General features: G+C 45.2%; 2 protein-coding genes across 2 annotated transcripts in view; both read left to right on the top strand.

Moving 5' to 3' along the window:
* Window positions 1-168: 168 nt before the first annotated feature.
* On the top strand, window positions 169-14,064 carry pskh1 (protein serine kinase H1). The gene is made up of 4 exons (XM_072386682.1): window positions 169-512; window positions 1,061-1,733; window positions 3,229-4,152; window positions 10,746-14,064. Exons 2-4 carry the CDS (start codon window positions 1,665-1,667, stop codon window positions 11,061-11,063), a joined length of 1,311 nt encoding a protein of 436 aa, XP_072242783.1. The 5' UTR covers window positions 169-512; window positions 1,061-1,664; the 3' UTR covers window positions 11,064-14,064.
* A 1,936-nt stretch (window positions 14,065-16,000) lies between these two features.
* The window catches only part of mbtps1 (membrane-bound transcription factor peptidase, site 1), a 30,915-nt gene continuing 26,725 nt past the window's right edge, over window positions 16,001-20,190 (top strand). Inside the window, exon 1 of the mRNA XM_072386680.1 lies at window positions 16,001-16,173. The gene's annotated coding sequence lies outside the window, so the exon portion shown is untranslated. The remainder of the gene's footprint in view (window positions 16,174-20,190) is intronic.

The raw sequence follows: 20,190 nt of genomic DNA, 5'->3' as shown, positions 1-20,190 counted from the left end.
TGACAGCGGTGCTACACCCCACAACTGTAGGGGAAGCTTAAAAAAAGAGCTAAATTCTCTCGTTTCTTTAAGCGATTGACACAAAGCAACAGAGAAGTCTTTTCAAAGTGTGTTTTATTTGCGCAGTGCGCACCGGAAGCACCGCGTTGCGCCCCGGTTCTTGCTCCGTGTCGCTGGCTGTGGGAAGGTGGTCCTCTCGGTTGAAAAACACCGTTTAGAAAGGCGACCGACGTTGGAACTTTGTGTGTTTTTGTATCCTCCATCCACACTTTGAAACACCTCCAAAACAAACTCCGGAGTTGACACGAAGTGTTAACGAGGAGGTCCGTGACGGATTCGGCTTTTTTTGTCGTCGGAAGGAAAGTCGGGAAACTACGGGGTGAAAATGGAGAGCCCAGCTGAGTGAGAGTGGGGTGAGGAGGCTGGATTTGGCAAAAGTTGTGAGTCCTGCCCTGCTGCTAGCAGGCTAGTTAGCGTGCTGAGGCACTTTGCTGTCTCGGTCCAGCTAAGAGGTGAGTTTCACGGTTACTTTTACCCTTTTAGACACACATTTGCTGCCTGGAAGCGGCCAGAGACTGTCCTGAAGGCGCTTTGCGTTGGGAAAAAGTCTCTGGATACATCCTGGCTGCGCTGAAAAACTTTACATGAGTAAGGCCTGGGCTAAAAAAAAAAAAAAAGAAGAAAAAAAAACGGGACAAAGACACCTTAAATAAACTTTAATTCAGTCGTTCATAAGATTGTTAAAGAAGCTGAGCGGTTTCTGTGATTTTTATCTTTTAAAATGGGATTTGGGGATGTTTCCAGGTAGTTTTGTGTTGTAAAACGTTTAAACATTTGATAAAACTGTGTTAGAAACACCTCTAAACTCAGAGGTAAATGACTATCTGTGACAGTGCAGTTATTTTTCACTTGGGTGGGGGGGTTCTGTCTGGAAAGTCTTACAGACTGTTGCCTCATCCATGCTTTCCAGCCATATAAAACTGGCTGCAGCCCATAATTAATGTGCTGCTAATCGCATGTGATTGTTCACTGAAGTCATGTTTCATCTTCCGTTTCACAGCTCTGCTGCTCTCCGGCCTGCGAGTCTCCGGGGGAAGCTGCTCAATCTGTGGCAGGACCGCTGCTGACACTGCAGCTTTTCCCACTGGATCAAAGTATATTTGATTAACTTATTTTCCACAGAAGTTCTGCATCATCCCCCGAGGATCACGGCATTTCTGCTTGAACTTGTTTCGGAGGAGCTGATGTCCCAGATGAACCGCTTCCACCCGGATCGATTAGTTTTGGGACGTACTGAGTGCAGTTTTCTGAAATGGGGTCCTAGCTGGTTCCTCAAAGGGCTTGAGGTACGTCTTGGCAGCTAATTGCGCAGTCAGGTGACTCCTTAAAAACGCCAAAACGAAAGACAACAAGGACTCGGTATGAGAATGTGTTCCTGAACTCCTGGGAGGCTTCACCGGGGCTCGTCAGCGTTGGCCGCTGATGCCAGCTGACTGGGACTTGAATGGATGCAATCGGTTCTGTGGATGAACGTCTGTCTCCGTGCGGGTACAGCCTGGATGCTGCGTGTCCTCCCTGTGTTGAATCAGCTGTTGCGGTGATGAGGCAGGGCTCCTGGTGGCCTGTGTGGCTGGCTGGGCAGAAGCCCGAGCTGATGTGATGCGATGGGGTGCCGGAACAGTAAGGTCCTCCCTGAGCCTCCAGGGGATGTTCAGTTGGACCTGGTCAAAAAGGTCAGTAATGGACACTTCCAGCTACCATCATCAGGAGCAGAACCGTAGCAGAACTGATTCAGTACCATTACAGCACTGTGAATAATTCTGTGCAGTTATACAGAAGCATCTGTTCCTCAAACTGGAGAATTTAGTTTTAAATCAATTTACCGGGAGTCAACTAATCATTTCTTATTGAAAACAAAGGTTTAGCTCGTTCACTTCTTTTTATCCAGACATAAATCTGCATTCCTTCAGTGTTTGTGCTCGTGCACGTCATCATAAGTTAGTCCCTCGTTTCCAAAAGGTTCAGTGCTTCACATGTTTAGTGTGAAAGAAGCAGCTGCACCACCTCAGGTGATGCCATGGTCTCTGTTAGCATTGTGCAGAGCTGAAGGAATATTGTTTCCAGACAAAGATGATCAGAATTATTCCGCCGAAGTAAAGACCCAAAACTGAACAGTTTCACAGCTTTTTGCTCTTCAGTTCAGGTTATTTCTACGGCTCCAACGTTATCTCAGGACACTTAATTACCAGGTCATTGAACGCAGCATGAGTTCAGTCCATATAAAGTTATTCTAATCTGCTCCAGTTTACCTGGAGAGGTAGCGTTGCTAAGGAAACCAAGCAGTAGATCAAATCTTTACCGCGATGCAGTTCCATAGTGTGAGCGTGCGACGGTCGGCAGAACTTCAGACCCACATCGATTCTTATTCATACAGCGACCAATCCCAGGAAAGCTCGTCTCAAGGTCCGATTCAGGCCTGGTGCTCTTTTCCTGCCATCTTTCCTTAACCCCCTGACAGGAAAAGATCTCTGGAAAAGACGAAAGGAGGTCTTTTTTTTTTTGACTGTTTGACCAGAACCCCGAAACAAAAAGCTAAGGATACCTGCTGTGGTGCGCAGTGCATCATGGGAGGCCCCCCGGTGGTCTGGGCCTATAGCAGCGTAGCTACAGGGACAGGTCGGGGTCATCCCAGCCAGCTGTAACTATAAGCTTTATCTAAAAGGAAGGTTTTACGCCTAACGTTGAAGGTAGAGATGTTATCCACCACCTGAACCCAGGAACAGTTGCTTTTTAATTGCAGAGCTGCTAATTCTGCTCTCCAGACAGGCTTCTCCCTGATGGTTCCGCTCCAGAGCGGATCACCACAATAAAACGGCAAAAACTGAACAAAATTCGTGGTTTCCAGTGTCGTTTGATCACGGAAACGAAGCCCATCCCATCCCAGCCTCCGCGTCACCTCACACGGTGCTTGGTTTAGCTGAACCAGGGTCTCGCTCGGCTCCTTCTGGACCTTCTAAGTTTGTGAACACTGGCTCTGGTTTGACAGGGTGTGCATGTGCTCACACAAAGCCGTTTTCCTGTTTTTTTAGGTGAAAGTCGCAGGTTTTAACTGTAATTCCTGGTTTTCTTTTGCCTTGAACTGAACAGCATTAAGGTTAAGGGTTCAGAGTGGGTTCAGGGAGCTGATCCAGTTCTGCTTGTTCTGATGAGCTCTTTCTGTATCCTCAGGTCGATCCTCCCCAACCTCCTCAGACAGATATCTACAAGCACTTCATACGAGGGGATGGCACTGCGAGCAAGATGGGTGTGGCTGGCGGGGGGGCAGGTGACAAGTCAGACCTCACTTCCCCGTATCAAGCTCAGGCGCAAGCTGCCACCCCCACAGCTTCAGCCCAGTTCCCCAAGGACCCCAGCGAGCTGTCAGACCGTCAGCGAAAGAAGGTGGCCAAGTATCGAGCCAAGTTTGACCCCCGAGTCACTGCAAAATATGACATCAAAGCTCTGATAGGGCGCGGCAGCTTCAGCCGCGTCGTTCGGGTGGAGCACAAGAGCACAAGGCAGCCGTACGCCATCAAGATGATCGAGACTCGCTACCGGGAGGGGAGAGAGGTGTGCGAGTCGGAGCTGTGCGTTCTGCGCCGTGTCCGCCACACCAACATCATCCAGCTGATGGAGGTGTTTGAGACGGCGGAGCGCGTCTACATGGTGATGGAGCTGGCCACCGGGGGAGAGCTCTTTGACCGGATCATCGCTCGCGGCTCCTTCACGGAGCGAGACGCCACGCGGGTGCTGCAGATGGTGCTGGATGGCGTCAAGTATCTCCACGCTTTGGGGATCACTCATCGGGACCTGAAGCCGGAGAACCTGCTGTACTACCACCCTGGAGCCGACTCCAAGATCATCATCACCGACTTCGGTTTGGCCAGCAGCAGGAAGAAAGGCGACGAGTGTCTGATGAAAACCACCTGCGGCACACCGGAGTACATCGCCCCTGAGATCCTGGTCAGGAAGCCCTACACAAATGCGGTGGACATGTGGGCGTTGGGGGTGATATCGTACATCCTGCTGAGCGGAACGATGCCCTTTGAGGACGACAACCGCATGAGGCTGTACCGGCAGATCCTGAAGGGGAAGTACAGCTTCTCTGGAGAGGTGAGGAGTGAGCTGTGTTGCTTCATGACTTCACCCTTATTTGGGAGACATTCCTCACACGGCAGGGGGCTGGAACGCCTCCACAGTCGAGCAGTTTTGTAATATTTAATGAGAAGCAGTTGAACCATCTCAGTTTTCATGTTTCTGCCCGACAGGTCAGATAAGCTCAGACCCGACACATTCGGGAGGCAGAGCACTTTGAGTCCAGAAGGTTTTCTCATGCAGTTGAACGTTTTTCAGGTTAATGCTCTGGTGGTGGGTAGAGTCCACAGGCCTTGTTGTGGCATAAGAAAAATCCTTGGTTTGGAGTTTTAATTGTATAGAATATTAGTTTCTTTCACTGTTAAATGGTCTGCTTTGCTCAGCAGCTGGTTGGCAGCTTTGTGGAGTGTTTTTTTAATCATTTTTACGAAGGAAAACACACATTTCATTCATGTTGCTGGAAATATCTTGATTATCTGTGCTGTTACAGACGTCCTGTAGTCCGTGAGTGTTTTTTTTAACTATATTTAACTTTATTTCACTCTTAACCACATAAAAAGCAACATAATTGTCCAATCAAGGCAGGCAGCTGCTGTCATATCAGAATAGATTCATTGGTTTCAGATTGGTTTCCCGATCAGAGCATTTTTTTGATTGAGTGCTCCTCAACCTGCCATAATCCAGCTTCCCTATTGAGGACCATACTAACATATCCTGTTGGGGAATGTTTAAAATAGAGAACGGGAGCAGTCCAAGATTGAATATCTGCCATTTCTCAAGTGATTGCCTACGTTTTGCTTCGTAAAAACAGTACAAATGTCTTCACAGAGGCCTTTAACAGTTCAACAGGGTTTTCCAGTGAATTTCAAACAGAAATGTACGGATTAAACAAAATGTTTTGTTTTTCCATGACAATCTTCATAGCTTGATATATTACTGCAGAAGTGAAACTAAAAATAAGACCTAAACCTTGAAATAATCATAAAGTCGACAAACCGTCGACCCGTGCTGACACAGCACAGCATGTCTGAGCTGCACTGGAACATGCTGCCATGTCACCTGAAGATGTCCCACTAAGTCACAGATATTGGTGAGTTTTAGCTGTTTTAAGCATCTTTTTTTCTAAAACCAGATGAGTCTTTTTCTTCCTGGCATGTATTGGTGCCTCGCTTTAGTGCTGAGTCAGGAGAAAAGTCACGAGTCGAGTTTGTTTGTATATTCCCAGGAAAAAAGGAAATGTGTGCAGCGTTCAGTATAAGGTAGAAACACACTGTAGACAAAACAGTTCATACAGAGAAAATAAAGCAGCTTTAAAGTGAATATTTGGTCTCCAACACAGCCTGAACCCTCTGAGACAAGCTTTCTGTCATTTCTTTAAGGAGTCTTCAGGAATAGTTCTCCAGGCTTCTTGAAGGACATCCCAAAGCTCTTCTTTGGATGTGGGCTGCCTTTTGTTCCGTTCTCTGTCAGATGATCCCACACTGCTTCAATAATGTTGAGGTCCGGGCTCTGGGGAGGATTCATCCCTCCATAAGACCTGTTGCCACTGATTTTCAGTCCACTTCTTGTGTCATTTGGCATAGCTCAGCCTTTTCTCCCTGTTTCCCTTCCTTAAGAATGGCTTCTTGACAGCCACCCTTCCATGGAGACCATTTCTGATGAGGCTTGGGCCAACAGTAGATGGATCAGCTGAAGGTCCAGATGCATCTCTCAGGTCCTGTCAGGTCTTTGCTGGATTTTTTCCTCTTTCTTAAGGACTTCACTTTCAGATCCTGTTCATCTGCTGTAGATAGTTTTTTAGGCCTGACACTTCTTCTTTTGTCCTCCACTTGTCCAGTTTCCTCAAATGTTTTAAGGACACACTGCACACCATGCTGAGATATGCCAAGTTTTCAGCTAATAGCTCTTTGGGAATCACCTTGTTGCTGCAGAAATCCTATGTTCTGTCTGTCAAACTGTGTTTTCTTTGCTGTTTTTCATAGATTCAACTAAAGAAATGGGAACAAATGATGTGTCTTTGTGACAAAGTGCCTAAAGATCCAGTTTAAAATGGCTTCTTTGCTAAGTTGTCTGTTCTGTGTCGACACAACACTGGTTCATCCCTTGAGTTAGGAGCCTTTTTCCTGCCTGAATGCTTCATAGATCAGAGTTAAATGCATTCCTTTGTAAATGGTCATTTACAAGGATGGGAACGAGCAGCAAATGTCCGAAACGAGTCTTGAAAGGTCTGGAGAAAGAAAGGCGGTTTGTTGGTGGATCCAATGACATCTTTCCACTGGCAGAGGTCTCGAGTTCCTCAAGAGAAGATTTTATTCAACTAAACTACCTTTTAATGAGGTGTAGTTCTAAAGTGTGTACCCATGCAGTTGTGTTCAGACGGTATGGGGGGGGGGGGGGGGCTGTGGAGCAGGACTAAATGTGCTTCTTCTGGGACACGAGTCCTAACAGCTGTGATAAATAATGCTCACATTTACAGCTGCAGTCCAGGAACCAGTTCCAGCCCAGACATTGCTGTAGGTGGGGAGAAATGTATGTCAAAGTGTGTTGTGTGTGTCATGTATCTTTAGCCAACCCCGGTGATTTACCTGCTGTGTGAAGACGGGGGGGTTCGCTATGCACTGGAGACTGAAAACACAGCTGGTTGCCAAGCAGGACACTGTGTGTGTGTGTGTGTGTGGCGGATCTGCAGCAGCAGAAGTTTGCTTTGTTGAAATGTTCTGGGAACACGGAGCTCAGTTTAAGGGAAACGTTCATGAAGAATCGGTTCACATAAAGCTGTTGTTGAGCCGAACATGATCGGCGGATAAAAGCTGCCTGCTGAGATGATTCAGCCGGAGACCGAGCATGGGAGGAACTTCTTGTCAGTCCACAGCTCAGATTACAGGCTCTGGTGGCAGAACTCAGGGAGCTCTGTGCTTCTGCTGCCATCTTGTGTCCAGAGATCAAAAATCAGGTTTCAGGATGGTTTCTAATTCTTTAAAGAACAAAACTTCAGCATTCTGTAAAGTTTTTCACTGTAAAGCATCTATTTGCAGTTGAACCGTCAGGATTAATATTATTTACTCATTATCTGTGCTGAAGGCTGAACTGAAACCATTTGAAAAGGATCAGAACCTGTAATCACAGCCATAAACAGAACATCTGCATCATCACAACACACCCAGCAGCTACTCTCCTCTCTCTCCAGCACTTCTTTTTTAGCTTTCGACACTTCCTCATTTCTTCGATATCTCGCACATGAGCTGCAGAGCTGCCTGCAGCAGGTCGGCACACACAGGCTGAGCTCGCCGTTCTGTGCCTGCAGGTGGCGCTCTGCACATCCGACACAGACATCTGCAGCTTTTGTTTTAAGCAGCCATGAAAGGAGCCGTTTGATGGCTGAAATGACCGCCGTACCCTCTACGTTCCAGTCCTCATGACCCCCCTCCACACCTGATTCAAAGCTCGTCATCGAGCTGTGCAGCGGCCTGATAAGCAGCATTCATTTGAATCATGGTGGAGGAGGGAAACATGGAAAACATGCAGGACGGGGGGGTCATCTGGGCTGAATTGAGAAACACTGCTTTACGTTTATCAGTATTTAAGATTAGGATGTAAGCTCCTGCTGAATCAGCAGCTGAAACTGATGTGTTGAGTTAAATGTGACTGTTTCTGTGAAGAAGGCTTCAGCCTGTTTGTGTGAATGTGAGCAGGCTCAGTAATGCTGTGATAAAGTGGAGCAGAATGGCTTCAGCCTGTTTGTGTGAATGTGAGCAGGCTCAGTAATGCTGTGATAAAGTGGAGCAGAAAGACTTCAGCCTGTCTGTGTGAATGTGAGCAGGCTCAGTAATGCTGTGATAAAGTGGAGCAGAAAGACTTCAGCCTGTTTGTGTGAATGTGAGCAGGCTCAGTAATGCTGTGATAAAGTTGAGCAGAATGACTTCAGCCTGTTTGTGTGAATGTGAGCAGGCTCAGTAATGCTGTGATAAAGTTGAGCAGAAAGGCTTCAGCCTGTTTGTGTGAATGTGAGCAGGCTCAGTAATGCTGTGATAAAGTGGAGCAGAAAGGCTTCAGCCTGTTTGTGTGAATGTGAGCAGGCTCAGTAATGCTGTGATAAAGTGGAGCAGAAAGGCTTCAGCCTGTTTGTGTGAATGTGAGCAGGCTCAGTAATGCTGTGATAAAGTGGAGCAGAAAGACTTCAGCCTGTTTGTGTGAATGTGAGCAGGCTCAGTAATGCTGTGATAAAGTGGAGCAGAAAGACTTCAGCCTGTTTGTGTGAATGTGAGCAGGCTCAGTAATGCTGTGATAAAGTTGAGCAGAAAGGCTTCAGCCTGTTTGTGTGAATGTGAGCAGGCTCAGTAATGCTGTGATAAAGTTGAGCAGAAAGGCTTCAGCCTGTTTGTGTGAATGTGAGCAGGCTCAGTAATGCTGTGATAAAGTTGAGCAGAAAGGCTTCAGCCTGTTTGTGTGAATGTGAGCAGGCTCAGTAATGCTGTGATAAAGTGGAGCAGAAAGGCTTCAGCCTGTTTGTGTGAATGTGAGCAGGCTCAGTAATGCTGTGATAAAGTGGAGCAGAAAGACTTCAGCCTGTTTGTGTGAATGTGAGCAGGCTCAGTAATGCTGTGATAAAGTGGAGCAGAAAGGCTTCAGCCTGTTTGTGTGAATGTGAGCAGGCTCAGTAATGCTGTGATAAAGTGGAGCAGAAAGACTTCAGCCTGTTTGTGTGAATGTGAGCAGGCTCAGTAATGCTGTGATAAAGTGGAGCAGAAAGACTTCAGCCTGTTTGTGTGAATGTGAGCAGGCTCAGTAATGCTGTGATAAAGTGGAGCAGAATGACTTCAGCCTGTTTGTGTGAATGTGAGCAGGCTCAGTAATGCTGTGATAAAGTGGAGCAGAAAGACTTCAGCCTGTTTGTGTGAATGTGAGCAGGCTCAGTAATGCTGTGATAAAGTGGAGCAGAAAGGCTTCAGCCTGTTTGTGTGAATGTGAGCAGGCTCATTAATGCTGTGATAAAGTGGAGCAGAAAGGCTTCAGCCTGTTTGTGTGAATGTGAGCAGGCTCAGTAATGCTGTGATAAAGTGGAGCAGAATGGCTTCAGCCTGTTTGTGTGAATGTGAGCAGGCTCAGTAATGCTGTGATAAAGTGGAGCAGAAAGGCTTCAGCCTGTTTGTGTGAATGTGAGCAGGCTCAGTAATGCTGTGATAAAGTGGAGCAGAAAGGCTTCAGCCTGTTTGTGTGAATGTGAGCAGGCTCAGTAATGCTGTGATAAAGTGGAGCAGAAAGGCTTCAGCCTGTTTGTGTGAATGTGAGCAGGCTCAGTAATGCTGTGATAAAGTGGAGCAGAATGACTTCAGCCTGTTTGTGTGAATGTGAGCAGGCTCAGTAATGCTGTGATAAAGTGGAGCAGAATGACTTCAGCCTGTTTGTGTGAATGTGAGCAGGCTCAGTAATGCTGTGATAAAGTGGAGCAGAAAGACTTCAGCCTGTTTGTGTGAATGTGAGCAGGCTCAGTAATGCTGTGATAAAGTTGAGCAGAATGACTTCAGCCTGTTTGTGTGAATGTGAGCAGGCTCAGTAATGCTGTGATAAAGTGGAGCAGAAAGACTTCAGCCTGTTTGTGTGAATGTGAGCAGGCTCAGTAATGCTGTGATAAAGTTGAGCAGAAAGGCTTCAGCCTGTTTGTGTGAATGTGAGCAGGCTCAGTAATGCTGTGATAAAGTGGAGCAGAAAGGCTTCAGCCTGTTTGTGTGAATGTGAGCAGGCTCAGTGATGCTGTGATAAAGTGGAGCAGAAAGACTTCAGCCTGTTTGTGTGAATGTGAGCAGGCTCAGTAATGCTGTGATAAAGTTGAGCAGAAAGGCTTCAGCCTGTTTGTGTGAATGTGAGCAGGCTCAGTAATGCTGTGATAAAGTGGAGCAGAATGACTTCAGCCTGTTTGTGTGAATGTGAGCAGGCTCAGTAATGCTGTGATAAAGTTGAGCAGAAAGGCTTCAGCCTGTTTGTGTGAATGTGAGCAGGCTCAGTAATGCTGTGATAAAGTGGAGCAGAAAGACTTCAGCCTGTTTGTGTGAATGTGAGCAGGCTCAGTAATGCTGTGATAAAGTGGAGCAGAATGACTTCAGCCTGTTTGTGTGAATGTGAGCAGGCTCAGTAATGCTGTGATAAAGTGGAGCAGAAAGACTTCAGCCTGTTTGTGTGAATGTGAGCAGGCTCAGTAATGCTGTGATAAAGTGGAGCAGAAAGACTTCAGCCTGTTTGTGTGAATGTGAGCAGGCTCAGTAATGCTGTGATAAAGTGGAGCAGAATGGCTTCAGCCTGTTTGTGTGAATGTGAGCAGGCTCAGTAATGCTGTGATAAAGTGGAGCAGAATGACTTCAGCCTGTTTGTGTGAATGTGAGCAGGCTCAGTAATGCTGTGATAAAGTGGAGCAGAAAGACTTCAGCCTGTTTGTGTGAATGTGAGCAGGCTCAGTAATGCTGTGATAAAGTGGAGCAGAATGGCTTCAGCCTGTTTGTGTGAATGTGAGCAGGCTCAGTAATGCTGTGATAAAGTGGAGCAGAATGGCTTCAGCCCGACCTCGCTGAGCTGAAATGTTTCTAACGTTCTCCCCTCATGCCTGTCTCCCCCTGCAGCCGTGGCCCAGTGTGTCCAACCTCGCCAAAGACTTTGTGGAGCGCATTCTGACGGTGGATCCCAGCGAGCGGCTGACGGCCGGCCAGGCCCTCAAGCACCCCTGGATCGTCAGCATGGCGGCCTCCTCCTCCATGAAGAACCTCCAGCGCTGCATATCTCAGAACCTCCGAAAGCGCGCCTCCTCGCGCTCCTACAGCACCAAGTCGGCCCAGTCCACACGCTCCAGCCGCTCCACCAAATCCAACAAAGCCCGCAGGGTGCGAGAGAAGGAGCTGCGCGAGCTGAACCGCCGCTATCAGCAGCAGTACAACGGCTGAGCGCCGCGGCCGGCGTCTGCTGCAGAGGAAAGCTCCCAGCGTGGCTGTGGGTAGATGCTGTCAGTCCAGGCCAAACGCCAAGGACGATCACTTGGCTACAAGTGTAGAAAGATCCGAAGTAACTGCTGCCATCGATACCAGAACAAATGAAAAGTTAGTGAACTCCTGATGAGAACGCAGCCCGTGAGGCTCCATCACCTCCATCCGTGCCTTCCACTCCTTCCTGGTGTTCTTTCCGTCCCGGTGTCACCACATATTTATTTATTATTGTTGACGTGATTATTAGTCTCCATTCAAATGGTCACTGGATAATGACCTTCCACAAGGATCTGTTGAGCAGAGCTCTGGACGTTTTTAAAAGAAAGGATTCTTAAATGACCGGGAAACCAGTTCCCCGTCGCTCATTCCTGATTCAAAAGTGCTGTGAATTTCTTCTTGTGCTAATCGTAGAAGGCTTGCCTTGAGATGTGGCTAATCCCATCACACTGCAGCGTACTCTGAAGGCGTGTTCTTACCCGGTTTAATCTTGCCATTATTGCTCTCTTGACTTTGTAAACTGTCCCTGAACTGTCAGAAGATTATGAAGCTGTCGGTGTTGAAGCTTAAATGCATTTTATTAGGTCCCACATTCCAGAGTTTCAGAAAGTTCTCCTCCCCATGCGCAGGGAATGGTGTGAGGTGGTCGACTTCAGCTGCCGTGACGCCTTTTCAGAGCACGAAGGAGGGCGAAGAACTCGCCTGCAGATACTGTGGGTTGCACCAGTTTAATTCCACAGCAAATTACAGCATGAAGCACCTTCCATGCAGCTAATTACACAAAGATTAGACTTTTCCTTAGAATAAAGCGTCTCTAAAAGAACGATAAAAGTCTGAGCCATAAGTTTATGGTCTGCAGCCGTGGCCCCAGAAGTGGAAATCACATGATTTCTTACCCGAGTGCATTCGATGAACCACCTGAGGAAAGAAAACTGTCACCTCAGCTGTGCTTTGCAATCAGCATAAAGTATTCAGATAAATCACTTAATTTAAGGAACAAACAGGCTACCAAGTGAATTTAAGATGGCAAATCTCAGTCAAGGGAAAATAGCTTTTACCTCCAGTAAAATGCTCAACAAATTCTTCCTTTAGTGTTTGAGTCATCCTGCGAAAAGAGCCGAGAAACAAACTGCAGGTGAAAGTACTGTTAGGTTGTCATTAATCACTAGTTCCACACAAGCACACCAACTCTGTCCTGTTCGTACAGAACTTCCACACCAGCAAATATTCTGAGCTGAAGAATTAAAAATATGAGTTTGCGAAGCAGCTGGTGGCGTCCCAGTAGCTGCACCCACGTTTCCTCTGTGCTGGAGCTAGATCGAACTTTTACTCCCAGAATATATTAAAAAAGCAAAGCAAATATTAAGATTTGTTTTGCTCCAACACTCCGGTTTCACCGGGAGAACGTGCGTCTGTCTTTGCTCGAGTCTCCTCTGTGTGGATCGTGTCCGATACACAGGAGGACCGGCGGTGGCTGAACGAGTGGGTTTTTAGCGCCGATAAGGCGTTAAAAAGGGCTTTTTTCAGCAGTAAAGCAAGATGAATCCAGATGTTCGGTTTCATGCCCCAAAAAAGATTCTGAAAGTTAGACTTTGTGCTTGAAACTAGGAAAAGCTGGTGCAACCCCGTCTCGTCCTCTGTGCACGTGTTCCTCTGTAACTCAGTGGGTTCTGTCCTGAGAACAGCCCTTTAATCCCATCACCTGCTCGCCGTCTTTAACCGACTTCTCCGGTGAAGTGGCGCGATGAGGAGAGACCTGGAGCGGAGACGTGTTTAGCGTATAAGCTAATGAAAGAGAGCTGTCCGTTGGTGCCTTTGTGTTTGAATCTTAACCTAATTCTGTGAACGACAGTTCAACATGAGATGGGAGTCAGATTTCTTCTTTAATGCACTTATTTCTGTCCAGATTCGTCCCACACAGACAGACTGAAGTTGATCAGGAGCTAAAATCTCAGTGTTGGCAGTAAAGCAGCTGGAGTGCTCTGCACTCTTAATTCTGCTGTTTACGGTGGAATTGTGCCCGGTTCCAGTCATCTGTAGCTCAGTTCAAAGCTGTGTTGGTAACAAACACACTAATGACATAAAGGTACATTCTGTAAACTCCGTTTCCCAGAAGTTGCACAACTTGGGGATTGTTTTTTTTTTTTTGTATTTTTCTCTCTGACAAAGCACTTCATGTACAGTTTTAATAGATTTTTTTCTTAGTTTTGACATTTTCCTTTATTAGTTTCTGTGTTTTCATGTGTTTTGCCCCTCCAGAAGAGTAAATCAGATGGTACAGTGTGAGTTTCCTTCTTTGCTGTGATGTTCCCCAGTTTTAGAAACTTTCTGACAAACTGGAACCATATCGAGCCAGGTCAGCCGACCTCAGTTTTTCCTCTTTACTTTCACCTGTTCCAGGATGCTTTTTCATCTCTCTGATGTCTTTTTTACTTACTGCTGTTGTTTTCCACCTGAAATGAGACTTTCAGCACACGTTGTGTCGGTGCTCTGCGTTCAGCACCAGACGCAGGCCGCAGAGCACGTTTAAAAACGCCTAAATCTGCGTTCTCCACTGACAGAACAGCTGGGGTCATTTTAAATGGCACATTTTGCGTGAAGGATCCCCTGAAGGTGCCGTACTTTCTGCCAAGTTGACGTTTTCATTTCAGCGGGGGGCAGCACATCTGTGTGAAGGATCCCGCTCTGAAATGTTACAAATGAGAATCACAAAGGTGTTTTTGGACTGTCGTCGGTGAATAATCCCACCAGCTCATTTGCAGAATGTTTTCATATGTTTCTGTGATTTTATATAGATGCTGTTGTTTTAAATGAAGTAGCTATTCCAACACTGTTAGCTCAGAACAGTTCATGTTGTCATCGTGCGTCAGAATGAATGACGACACTTTGATTCCTCTTCCATTAACTTTTTAAGAAATGTCTTTAAACAGTGAGTTGTGTGTGCCAATAAAGCGCTCCAACCTGACGGAGGTGGTGGATTCATGTGGCCAACACAAAGATTACTTTAGAAGTTGCTGTGTCTCCAGTGTAATTTTTTCCAGACCTCCTCCACCTTCGTGCACATTTCCCATAAAATGATACGAGGCCTGACCCAGAAATGTTCTCCAGCATCACAGATTTAATCCAGCTCCACACACACATGCTGATGTCAGAGTGAAGCACAGCTGAAGCTCAAAAAGTGCCCAAATTATAGTCGGGTGGCCTTCACAATAAAATCCACTTTACCCAACGCTGTTGTGAGAAATGTTTCAAACATAACCGAAGTCATGCTCCTAACAAGGTCAAAGTTATGCAAGAAGGTCTGAAACATACACAAACATGACGTGAAATACAGAAAATGAGCTTATAGGTCAGTATTTGGTATGAGCACCTTTATTCTTCAGGTAAGGAGAGCAAACAGGCCTCATTATGTCCTAAATATTCCACATTATATATAATATCCAATGAAAAGTGGCGTAATAATCACTTATTTGTTTCTATAACGCCAGGAAAACAGAAAATAAGTTCAGCAAATTAAAACATGGATGTAAATAAAGCAGAACCAGAGTTTGTTCAGTTCTTAGCAGCTTTAAAGTGAATATTTGTTCTGAGCTCCTTTATTCTCCAACACTCTGACGCTGTGCTTATGTGGAACACTTTTCATCCGTTTAACAGTCCAATCGGAGTAAAAGTGCCTCACAAACACCTCAATCAGATAAGACTGATCCAATCTGGCTGAATCAGACTTTTAAATCAGCACAGTTAACCGAGTAGTAAAAGGTCTGATTTCACATGCACAGCAGGAGAAAAAGACAAGTACAAGTCCATTTACCATTTACCAAAGACAGATGTGCTTTCAAATGGGGAATAAAGTTGGAAAAACAACATTTTTCTTCTTCCTTTGTTATATTTTCTGCAGCCAGGCCGAAAGAGTTTCATTCTAATTGAAAGTTTTGCAGCATGTAAACACGTAACTGTTCATTGTTTATGCATTTAGCAGACGCTTTTATCCAAAGCGACTTACAGGTAGGCAGATAGGGTAAGGGGGTCAGCTCTCTTTATCAAGTGTAAAAACTTACGTTAGTTTGTATGTTCTAATTAGAAATATAATTTGATGTAAATGCAGCTAAAGGTTAAAAGGTTGTTAAAGATACAGTTTGGAAATGATTTTTTGTAAAGTTGTCTGTTGTGTGTAGACCCAATATACTAGTTCATCCATTGACTTAGGAGCCTTTTTGATACTTAAATAATTTATATTACAGTATTAAGTGGTTTAACTGAAAATAAATTAAAATAAAACACATTCCTCTGGTCAGGTACAAGGACTGGACTGATAATAAGTCAAAATATGTGAAGATCTTCAGAAAGCCTGGACTATTGCTCAAGACCACATTGGAAGATTACAAGAAAGTCTGGCTGCTTGGAAGTGAAATATAAAGAAATGACAGGTGGGTTAAGGCTTTCGCTCAGTCCTGTGTATTAGAAATAAAGCTGAATATTGATGTAAAACATGATTTCTGGCTTTATTTAATTCAAACAAAACAACGGCAAAGACTAGAAGATCAATTCAGATTTATCACAGAGTGAAATTGGTATGTTTGGGCTTAGAGATACGTTTCTCCTGGTGGTAAACAGCGCCAACTACTGGTAGAAACGCAGCATGGCTGGAAAGGCTGGACTGAAGAGGCAGATGGAACCCTGTGTGTTGCCAGGTTTGATAACAAAAAGCTTCACCATTATAAGTGGAGCATTTGAGCAAGAAATAAAGGAAAATTATCATATTTTGTGAAACGTAACGTAACTAATTGAACACACATAGAACAATCGGAGAATACTTTTTAAAAAAATATTTATTTGTGCATTTCGGAGCCAATAGCGTCTGCGGATTGATGACGCGTGCGTAGCAAAACCTGGCACCCGCTCGGAGTCAGACGTCAGTGTTCTGCGGCTGTACCGTTTAGTGACTTTAGTGCCGATAGCTTTTGTTCGATAGACGTAAGACCACTCATCTAACAGCCACAAATACACCAGTACGCGGACATTAGGCGACCTACAGAAGCAGATAAATGTTAAACCTTGGTTCTTGTTGAGCTCGGTGAGTCCGAACAGCACACAAACCACAAGAAGGCACTGTGTTACACCACCAAGCTAGCGAGCTAACGTTATACATGTGATAAGCTATGGCGTGAAAAATCTGTTAGCATGGCCGTTTGTTTACAAAGGCAAACGCAGAAGACGAGATGAAGTTTTCCTTGCATTTACGGAACATAAACCATTGTCCTGCTCGCAGATATGTTCTGTTGTGTGTCTGTTTATGACGGCTGCATAGCTTGTTTTGTCAGTTGGTTTAGTTTAATAACTAGTTAGCATTTTTATGTTTCTATGCTCGGACTTCTGAGTGAAATGTATGCTGCACTGAAAAAATGTGTAATGCTGTTTTAGGTAAGAAAGACTAAATGTGGTTTATAATCCCACATGCACAATGTAAAGTGGAGGCATTGGTGTGTGTTGTGTGGTTGTAATCACGGTCTGTGCACGGTATTAAATATAAACTCATTTAATTAGCTCTGCATTGGACATTGGTTTGATTTGCACATTCCTCTGTGGGCAGATTTTAAGAAGGAGGCAGCTGTGACTAACCTTCAGTTCTTTTCACTTTACATTTCACTGATTGATCTCTTCTTTCTACTGATTTGGTTGGAGTTTCTGTCTATTTGTTCACCTTTGGCTGAATATTTAGTGGCTTTTTGTGACTTGGTGTCATATTGACACAAGTGGTTCCATCCTGTGTTTTACAGCCCAGCCCAAACCAGAGGGACTATTTTTACCTCCCTGTGTGTGCAGCAGTAGTCCTCAGAGCTCTATTGTTGTCTCTCCCAGGCAAATATCCTGCTTTGAGCCGGAACTAGTGGCTGATCCTCCTCCTTACAGAGTAAACCAGCCCAGAGCTTTTAATGACATCATCTACACCCTTACAACTATGCAGAACCATATCTGAAGTAATTACCTACTGTATGATTAGACTAAGCAGAGGTAGACATGTGCCCACACACACACACTTTGAAAGTAAGGATGGGGGGGTGGGTTTGTGCAACATTAGATTGATATAAGCATAATGGCAACATTTACAGCATTTATGTGCATGGGTGCTTTCCACTTTTCTCCGACTGATAAAGGTTCGTTGGCATCCGTTGCTGATTTTAAGAGGGTTAGGGTCACCTTAGATGGGCTCCATTCACTGGTAAAGCAGATCTGAAGCAATCTTTGGAAGGAAATCAGAAAAGAAATGTGACTCGGGCATGTTTGCTTTGACTGGATTGAAAAAACTATTCTGCGTAGCGCTGTGCTGCTAATGGTTGCTGTTGTTCAGTAGAAGAAGTAGCTACTGGAAACAGGAAAAACAGTAGCTGTGGTGGACATCCACAAGAGCTCCACTCCAGGAACGACTTTAATCTGTGGAAATATTGTGGATGCTGTTCCGTTTCTGGGAAGATGTCAGTCATGTGAGTTTATTGCTCATTTGGAGCAGAAACCAACTCAAACTTGGTCTTTTGTTTCAGCTTTTCATTAAAAACGCACAATGAAATGAGGAGAAATGTATCAGCAGGAGGAAGATTTCAATCAGTAATGTTGCTTTTTGAGATTTGAATCAAGCAACCAGCTCTGGCTGTTGATCTGATGTTGCTGCCTCGTGTGAATAAAGGAGTGAAAGCGAACTCAGGACTATGGTTTACTGACAGCTTCCCAGTTTCAGCTCATGTAACACAACACTTATTGTGTTCTTTACATATTTTTCTTCCATGGAAGCGGGCTTTCTTGTGATCCTTTAAACTGGTCTTGAGCAGGAGCTGCTGGCCTTTGGAAGCGGGCTTTGTGGTTATGTTGGTTTCTTTTCCAGATGCTCGTGTTGGAAGGAGGCCGGCCGTCCTCTCGTGTTCCTGATGTGGCATTAGTGCATGAGATCCTTAAGATCAGCCAACTCCACGTAGAGTGATTGAGTTATTAATGATTATGAAGGTTTTAAATGGGTCAGTATCAGGATATTGCTGTGCATGTAAAGGGAGCCATCAGACACACAGACGAGGTCTTACTGCACCTTTTGTTATGATCCTGTGAAATTATTGTCATTGTTGTCTCTAAATGGAAAATAATCACCTCCATTTATCCAACTTTACGCATATTATGAGTAAATTAAAACTCTACGACGGTGGAGCTTCCTGAGCTGATATATTTTATCCCTTTAAATGAAAAGGCCTGTGAAAATGACACATAAATAATGTTTACTGTGGCCTCTAGAAGAAATGAGGCATTGCAGGGAGGACCATATCGTGTAAATTATAATTAGAAGCAAGTCTAAGTATCACCACAAGTACAGCAACGTAATTCAGACCTGTTTACACAATACTGAGCCATATAATTCTGCTTTTATTTGTTTCTGCTGTTTTATTCATACAAATCCAGCCAGATTATGTGCTGTCAGGCAGCATTCAGACATAATGATTGGGATGTTAGCGACTCCATGATGGGAGTGTTTGTTGGAGTCATGCCTGCAGACTGAAGCTGCCGTATAGCTGCATGCTCACCTCTGGGGCTCGTTGCAGCGTGCTCTGCACAGCACTTACTGAGCTGGTTATTCTGAAACTTACCAATAAAGCAAGATGGGTTGACATAGAAAATATGAGCCAGTAAAACAACACATTTTGGAGTTTTTTACTCCACACTCTGCATCTTTCTGGTGGAAGAAGACGTCTACAGGCTCTGCAGGATGGGAGGTCGTCTCGTGTAACCCGGTCCCCACCCGGTCCTGTTGATGAGTATTTTATGTCTGGTTTGTTCAAGTTGCCGCCTAGAAGGAAATGGACCCTCACCTGCCCAGAACTCCTGTTTCGATGCAGCCTGGGGGGGACAGGTGTGCGTCTCAGTTTCAGGTCGTTCAGGTTACCGGTGGACTGTGGGCCGTCCTGGTAAACGCATGTTGGAGGGGATTCACTGCAGCTTAACTGTGTTTCTGATGAGTCTTTGTAGTCTTAAAGCAGCTTATGCATATCCGCTATATGTTGAGTTGCTTCACTGGGCTTGTTAGTGCTTTCTCTGTAGAACTCGGTGAGCCATGTTATCTTTGTAGGTCCGATTAGGTTTTATCTTGTTGTACGTGCTCTATCTAGAAACTAGGCTGTTCCCCGAGGGCAGCACAAGCTCCTGGTGAGTGGCTGAATGAAAAAGGAGTGGTTAATATCACATTCTACATCTGTCCACAACCAACACCTCCCTTCCTTCCGCTTGGCACAGCAGAGGAAACACTCCTGTCTTTGAGCACAACATGATGGGATGGAAATTAAAGCCAAGACTACGTAATACTGTTTTCTTCAACCTTGGAGTTAATGCGGAACTCCGGTATTTTTAAACCTGGACCTTATTTCTGGCATGAAATACGTTCATCTACTCACCGAGAACAGTTTGGTGAAAGTCGGCGTCCTTCAGAAGATATTCAGATAACTGGAGATCCATATAACGGAGTGAACGGGGCTTAGAGGATGCAGCCTCTAAATAAGGCATTATCTGTCTTTATTTCACCAATACTTTAAGAAGAATGAATGAATGAACGCCGCTGCAGCACAGCTCATTCACTCCGGTAAGGACGTCCTTACCTGATAAATATCCCGCCATGTTGCACAAAACTATCAGCAGCAAACTCTGTGTGAAGTTAGCCGACTGTCACAGAGCACGGAGTGAATAAACTGTGCTGCAGCGGCGGGCGTCGATGACATCATCCCAGTAGACGAGTGTGTAGAAAGCCCTCTATAAGCCCCCCCGATAGCCGCCAATAACAACAACACAGCAGCTATGAGCTAACAGAGCTATAGCACACGTTCATTCATTCATTCTTCTTAAAGTATTGGTGAAATAAAGACAGATAATGCCTTATTCAGAGGCTGCATCCTCTAAGCCCCGTTCTCTCCCTTATATGGATCTCGAGTTATCTAAATATCTTCCGAAGGACGCCGACTTTCACCAAACTGTTCTCGGTGAGTAGATGAACGTATTTCATGCCAGAAATAAGGTCCAGGTTTAAAAATACCGGAGTTCCCCTTTAACAGAGTTGGGTTGCTTT

Source organism: Leuresthes tenuis, unplaced genomic scaffold (assembly GCF_036924035.1).
Source record: "Leuresthes tenuis unplaced genomic scaffold, fLeuTen1.0.hap1 SCAF_5, whole genome shotgun sequence".
Classification (NCBI taxonomy): domain Eukaryota; kingdom Metazoa; phylum Chordata; class Actinopteri; order Atheriniformes; family Atherinopsidae; genus Leuresthes; species Leuresthes tenuis.
This window is presented reverse-complemented; position numbering and strand designations above follow the sequence as displayed.